General features: G+C 41.3%; 1 protein-coding gene across 1 annotated transcript; it reads right to left on the bottom strand.

Moving 5' to 3' along the window:
• Positions 1–320: 320 nt before the first annotated feature.
• On the bottom strand, positions 321–7,243 carry NPY5R (neuropeptide Y receptor Y5). The gene is made up of 2 exons (XM_010709457.3): positions 7,188–7,243; positions 321–1,994 (listed from the first exon to the last, which is right to left on the bottom strand). Exon 2 carries the CDS (start codon positions 1,983–1,985, stop codon positions 654–656), a length of 1,332 nt encoding a protein of 443 aa, XP_010707759.1. The 5' UTR covers positions 1,986–1,994; positions 7,188–7,243; the 3' UTR covers positions 321–653.
• Positions 7,244–7,249: the final 6 nt, after the last annotated feature.

Below are 7,249 nucleotides of genomic sequence, written 5' to 3'. Positions count from 1 at the left end.
CTGAAAATTACAAGTGACAAGCCAGAGTGAAAATTGGCTAAGGTAATCAGAGATGTGTTGTACTGGGTAAACAAGGATGAGACAGAAACAATCTCAACAATAATAACTGCCCCCAAACTCCTTTCAGGGAATGGGGCAACCTGGGAAGAAGCAGCAAAAGATGGTGTAAAGGTATTGAAAAATATGAGTTAAAGAGCAAGGGAAAAATATTTTTCTAATCCCATCCAGAAACAGACTTTCTATTAATTTAGAAAACAGTCAAAGTTGGCACTGAAGTAGTCTCAACAAGTAACTTAGTAAAAGATATGTATTTATTATAATTAGATGTATGATTGTTAATACTGATAAGTCCAGGTGTTCGCACATTTATGACTCATTTTATATTTTGTATATTTCCAAAGTACAGACTGGCAATATTTCAGGTAATGGAATTTGTACTCTGGTTTTGTACACTGGGCATGATTTCCTATGTGCAACAGATAGAAGAACATTATAATACACTCATACAGTCTGGCCAATGCACAGAACTACCCACTCACATGAGATGCTACTAATCACAACCAAATCAGACTAATTAAGCTTAACACAGTTCATACAGCTATATGCATTAGTACGCACGAAAGGCAAACTATTTTATCTTGAGGCTCATAAAATTAAAGTATTTGGCAACATGGAATAAGGGACATTAGATCAGCTTTTATGCTGTTGTTAAGGAACCCATAGAGGACAGGATTCAAGCAGCAGGACATCATGCCAAGTAAATGACATACGCAGTACACTAATTTAAAATGTCTGTTAGAAATGAGAGTGGCATTAAAATCCGTCACAATGTGGAAAAGGTGAAGAGGCATCCAACTAAAACCAAAAACTAGGATTAGCACTGTCAGTCTGCAAAACACTCGCCTGGATCTTGTTTTAATTCTGATGATGGACTGGGATACCGTAATCATGTCCTGGATCTCTGTATTTTCCTCTGGTTTCATCTCAAAACAGACTGGTACCCCTGGGATGAATTTACTAGAGGAAGAAAGCTGGCTTTTTTCTGTGCCAGAGGTTTCTGGGAGGTCTCTGAAATCAGCATCCTGATGCTGCCTTAAAATAGCTGGCATCACAGTTGATGTCTTTTTGCTGTACCTTCTGTGGTGCTTTCGGACCAGGGCACAGCTCCAGCTGGTGTGGCTGGAGGGCTGTGCCTCCGTGCCCGTGCTCTTGGATGGGTGAAGGGTGAGGTTTATCATCTCTTTTTCTTGGAACTTGCCCTCTTTGCTGGACAGCCGGGAACCTACACTCCTGCAGACGCTGGTGTGACTAGCAGTTAAGCATACCAGTGGCAGTATGTACTGCATGAGCAGTAAGGATATGGTAAAGGCAATTCTGTATGAGTCAGAAGGCCAGGACTCAATACACAAGAGCCTGTTCTCCAGTGCCTCCAAATTGAGGCTTTTGTGGAGGTCCACAATTTTGTGGAAAACTGGAAGAGGGGAGCAAATGGCACAGCCAACGGCCCAAATGATAACTATTAAGAAATAGCCGTGCTTTGCCGTTAAGTTGCTGGAGAGGGGATATTTTATCATACGGTATCTGACTGCAGCAATAGATATTAGCATTAAAGTTGAAACCAGAACGGATGTACATTGGAGGAAGGGCATTATGTGGCACATAACAGTGCCAAACATCCACCGGTCAAGCAGGACAGACGTCAGCGTGAAAGGAGAACAAAACAGCACGACTAAGATGTCAGAAAAGGCCAGGTTACCGATGAGAATGTTTATTATTGTCTTCTGCTTGCGTTTTGTTAGAGCTGTTAGTACAAGCAGGTTTCCCACAAAGCCAGCCAGACTTATGAGTGTGTACAGCCCAATAAGAAAGTACTGTATGTCATCGACACTGCTCTTGTAGTCCTCCCAGGCAGAAAAATTCTTTGTAGTAGCAGAAGTGTTCTTGGTAGGTGTCCTGTTGGCATAATCTTTGAATCCTAAATCCATTTTATAGTCCTGCTTAGAACAAGAAAGGCATTGATTAGCAACTGAAGGAAATATGATACTGATGTACAGTAGACTGTACAGAAATGTAATTTTACTTTGTATCACCTTAATGCAAGTGAATTAATAGAGGTGTTATTATGCTGTAAGGCAATGGCATAACTTCAGGTTAATGCAAATTCCTTTGGTAGGTTTTATCATATGGCATTCAGCGCACCTAGATCTAGCAGTTGTCTGCTCATATCAAAGTCCTGGGGAGGGACAGATAGCGACAGGATGAGGGGAAATGACTTTAAACTGGAAGAGGGTAGATTTAGACTAGATATTAGGAAGAAATTCTTTACTGTGAGGGTGGAGACACTGGAACAGGTTGCCCAGTGAGGTTGTGGATGCCCCCTCCCTGGAAGCATTCAAGGCCAGGCTGGATGGAGCTGTGAGAACCTGGTCTGGAGGGTGGTGTCCCTGCCTATAGCAGGGGTTGGAACTAGGTGATCTTAAAGGGCCCTTCCAACCCAAACCATCCTATGATTAAACAATTACAACTTTAAAGACTAACATTATGAAGCTGGTTTTTAGCTATGCTTTGCTATAGACCATACTGCCAGGCTTTTCGTGAAGAACAGTCAGCTACAGAAGCAATCCATTTACAGTCAGTGAGATTACTCATGTGAATAACAGCTCGTTGATATGAGCAAGGAAATTACAAGTACCATCTGGGCATGTGCCTAGTCATTACATGACAGCAAACTATAATGAGAGCACCTGAAAACATATGAAGTTTTGACACACGTTAGCAACTGCAGTAGTATTTCTTCCCTTGCTGGTAGAAAATTGACACAAAGTAGGTAAGAGCTTTCAAATATGATCAGTTTCTAAGGAGATCTACTGTCAGCACCCGAAGATGGAGTTCCTAATATGGTGCATATACTAGCCATCCTCTACAAAGTATTGAACATATTTTAACTAGCACTCATGCAGAAGGAAAACTGTGTCCAAATCACCCAAAGTAATTTTACTTAAGACTGGGGGCACGGTTTGTACTACATGCAAACCTCACCCAATCATTGGAAAATTTAAGGAATTGCTAAGTATTGAGCACAAAAGCATCTAACACCGAATCCTAGCTCAGCACAAAGTTATGTCATATACAGAATCTTGATGTGATTAGTCTTCATTTTAGAGGAAAAACAGTCAAATTCAGTTTAACTTAAAATATGCTTATATAAAAGGTTTGAAGTATAAATCCCCATAAGTGCCAGCGTCCTGCCCTTGCTTAATGTTTAGAAATCTTAAGACAAAAGATCAAAACAAAACCAAAATATACGTTTTTAGGAAATGGCTATTATTATTTTTTTTCCTTTTCAGGAAAGGGCTAAATTTGGCAACCAAAAAAAGGTAGTTCTCATTGGGAATGCAGCTGTTCCCAGTGGACTGTATCATGCAGTCTTCAAAGCACAGTAACATTATTGATTTCCTCTACACTTGCAGCTGTGCTCCTTCCTTTACACCACCAGTTGTATGCTCCCACTACCTGTTGCCACTGGGGAACTAAACCATCCAACGCCCTCAAAACATTCCCTGACAGTGCTTTGGGATGTAACTCCTGTACCTGTTATCTCAAGTGAGATGAGAAATACTTTAAAAATATGAGTAAGATATGGCAAGTTTTTATGCCTTCAGTACTGTGTGAGAACTAAGCCTTGCCAACTTCTCACAATGTTGAGCTGAAGTTCTTTTTAAGAACAACTCATTTGACAGATGACTAACACTATCTGAAACTACCCTTGCCTCAACCATCTTTAAAGGAAGCAGACTAAAGACTCTGTAAGTGACCCAACGTCTCTCTATTTTGATATTGATATTACAAGCAGTTTTCTGTTTGGTAGCATTCTCCTTATAGAACTATCAGCTAAAAAAGTAAATAGCTTTTTACTTTTTTTTTTCTTTCTGAGTCAGTGTCTCTGCATTGCCAGCAATCATCTGAAAACAATATGATCTGATCTGCAGACGACAGGGACTTTCACAACCACCTGAAATTTCTTTCAATTCTCTAAATGTGAGCAAACTTAAGGAGTATCTTGGATAAAATACATAGCCCTACCTCAGCCTTATGGAATTATATATCTCGTGTCATATATCTTTCTTGTGTTCAGCATGAAGATGCGTGGCTTTGGATAGTGACTGATGGTTTTGCCAATTTCGGAGTGTACCTGCAGCTGTAACCTGCAGACTCTTTTTCAATCTGTGAAAGCCATTTCAACTGTACATTGCATTTCCATATGAAATACTACCTGACTAACATTTTCAGGGTGAACAATCCATTATCTTTGTACAAAAGCATTCATCTTGGCTGAGAAGTGTGTAGGAAAAACCCTTCCAGCTGTGGAGTTAATAATGAAAAAGCCATTGGCATAATTCTGGATAATTTTTTTTGCTTGCCTTCCTTTTGCCTTCCTTTTCCAGTTTATATCTTGCACAAATGAAGAGGACATCATGAGCTGAACGTGTCTTTGACTGCTTGCAGATACAAAACGAAGCAGGAGTTTTCTGAGAAAGGGAAATGAACCTTTAGTCAAGATCTCGACCTGTCCAAATCTTGCTTAGTAACCACACAGTCATTTCCTGAGAATAGGAAGACTAACAGGAAAGAGGGAAGGAATCCACTAGCATCTTGATATTTAAAAAAACCACACAAATTCTTAAAACGCTCTTGAGTTGATGAAGACTTTGAAGGAAGAAGCTTTCCATTTATTTTGTTTGCCTACATATGTAACTCTTAGCCAAGAAAGACCATTCTGTATTTTCTTCTATTTTAACTGGTATTAGGCTGAAAAAACCAGAAAGGAGCCGCAGATGTTTCCTCTCTCTAGAAAACCTGGAGATTGACTGCTTTTAGAGTATCTACAGTTTTTTTTTGGTAATGATAAACTCTCCTGGAGTAGTACCTGTCCAGAAGTCATACTGAGTAGTGACAATGCACACTGAAATTTGGTTAAGATAGTAAGTTAATTTAAAATAATAGGCCTCCAAGGACAGTTACATATGTGTGAAAGTTTTGTTGATCCACGTGCCAAACCTGCAATTCCCTATCTTAGACTTTTTGGTGAAATTGTCATTGACAGGTTTTGTCAGCGTGTGGAAAATTATTTAATCTCCTATATTGAATGGGTGTAATGCTAAGGCTAGGGCCAAGGAGCAAAACTTTGTCTGTGTGTTGTTATGCTGGAACATGTTTATTAAATGAAAGTTTACTGGCTTCTTAAAAATTTAATTAAAAGACAGTTTGTGAATACTGTGCATTTCTGCCTTCACTTAAATATCCTGCAGTATGGTTTTAGCTCAGCTGCTAATCATGTTTCTAATGTAATTCTTGACAAAACTGGAAGTATGCTATTTTTTTACTGAAGACAAAATATTTTGCTTCAAGGCACCTTCTTCAGCAGAGGGTTGGACTAGATGATCTCCAGAGGTCTCTGCTACCCACTGCAATTCTGTTATTCTTGATTGACGCTGAAAAAAGCTTCAGAGGGGTGCCTATGAAGCCCAGGCAGGGATCACCAGCCATGTCCTGCCTGCACTATGCTGTCTTGTGCATGGGGCGAGAGCTCTGTAGGCAGCACACATCCTGCTATCCACAAGGAAGGGGCTACTGGCAGCATACATGCCTCCCATATGTTTGATCCACAGTCTCCAGTCTAACACTAGCATAACAATGACTTCACAGGGATCTAGATGTTTACTGGCATTAATGTTCCTGCTTTTTATTTTTTATTTTTATTTTTTAGGGATTCACTCTCCTCCCATCAGTTGGCCAACCACAACGTAGCATGTTTCACGTAGCTTTTCAATGGAATGAGGATTCCTGAAAAGCCCATTGTGGGGAATAGAATTAAATGATTTAGCTTCTTTTGATAACGTTGTCCTTGTTTTTGAAGTATATTTCTACACTGAAGGCACTACAGTGCCCAAGTGTTCTGGTCAAATTTAATCAGTCCGTAGGTACCCAACTGCAGTTGATCTAAGGTTTGCAAGCGACAGGCAGAACTTAAAACATTTCTCATTTTTAGCTGAATTAAGATATCAGATAACCTAAAATGTGCTAGTTTGATATTTTAAATCTTCCAATTTGTCTTCTTATTCCACTTAAAGCTGCTGTTTAAAATACAAACCCCATAAGCCACCCTTCAGCAGAATGAATACACAAGCTATCCCTGGTTATATTTTACATGCTTAAGGGGAGATTTTCAAGAACATGAAAGTCAGGCAGGCAATCTTACTCCCCTGAAGGCAAATTGCCCTTTCAGAAGATCTTCCTTCAACTCTACGTGTTGAAGAGGTTTGTTTACAGACAACATCTCGTATCCCACAATATTAATACCCACTGTATTGTACTGGCTGGTGTCAGTACAGACTGTTCAGTCCGTGTCAGACTGCCTGCACAGGACCATTCATCTCCACTGCTGAGAACAATTTATAATCTTGGAAGTCCTTTCTCAACCTTAAAAACAAAGATGTACAAGGAGAAAGCAAAATACGAAACCTCCCTGTGGAACACGGCCCCTGTAATACAGGAATGGGTAGGAAAACAAAGTCAGTCTTTTTCTTAACTCACACAAGGTTGAATGAGACAGGCTGTGCCTGCCTGGCTACCGGAGCTTAAGGGAAGCACTGACCTGAGAGATGATGCCCTCATCTCAGCACAGGCTGAACTGAAAACCCCAAATCGAAGCCGGTGAACTCATGTTCACAACAAAGGCTGAAGATCGACTGCAGCTGCTTTTCACAAGCAACAGTACAAGCTGGTCTGGGAACCAGCAGAGTTCTGAAGACTGACATTACTTCACCAGTCCAAAATATGGATTGTGGTGCCATGCTATGCCTCTTTATATATCCAATTTAAGCAAAGATTGCAACGCTGGACTGGAAAAAGAGAACATGGCTTCCCAAAACAAACCAACCCCATCTAACGAGATTATTTCCGCAGCTCCAAGGAAGCACGGGCAGATCAGAAAACTTGCAACGCTTTGCCGCAGAACGGACCAGCAGCGGGCGGGACGGGCTCTGCTTTACCATTCCCACATCCCTCTCGAGACCTCCTGGCAACGATGCCTTCCTGGCAACCCGCATCCTGGGACGGGACAAGGGGCGAAATTCCCGCGCAAAACTCCGCGGCCGTTCCGCGCCCCGCGCCGATGCCGCGCTCACCTGCAGCCGCCGAGAAGCCGCCCCGCGCCTCGGGCTCCGGCGAAGCTCATAGCCCCGGGGCT

This window comes from Meleagris gallopavo, chromosome 4 (genome assembly GCF_000146605.3).
Source record: "Meleagris gallopavo isolate NT-WF06-2002-E0010 breed Aviagen turkey brand Nicholas breeding stock chromosome 4, Turkey_5.1, whole genome shotgun sequence".
In the NCBI taxonomy this organism is placed as follows: domain Eukaryota; kingdom Metazoa; phylum Chordata; class Aves; order Galliformes; family Phasianidae; genus Meleagris; species Meleagris gallopavo.
This window is presented reverse-complemented; position numbering and strand designations above follow the sequence as displayed.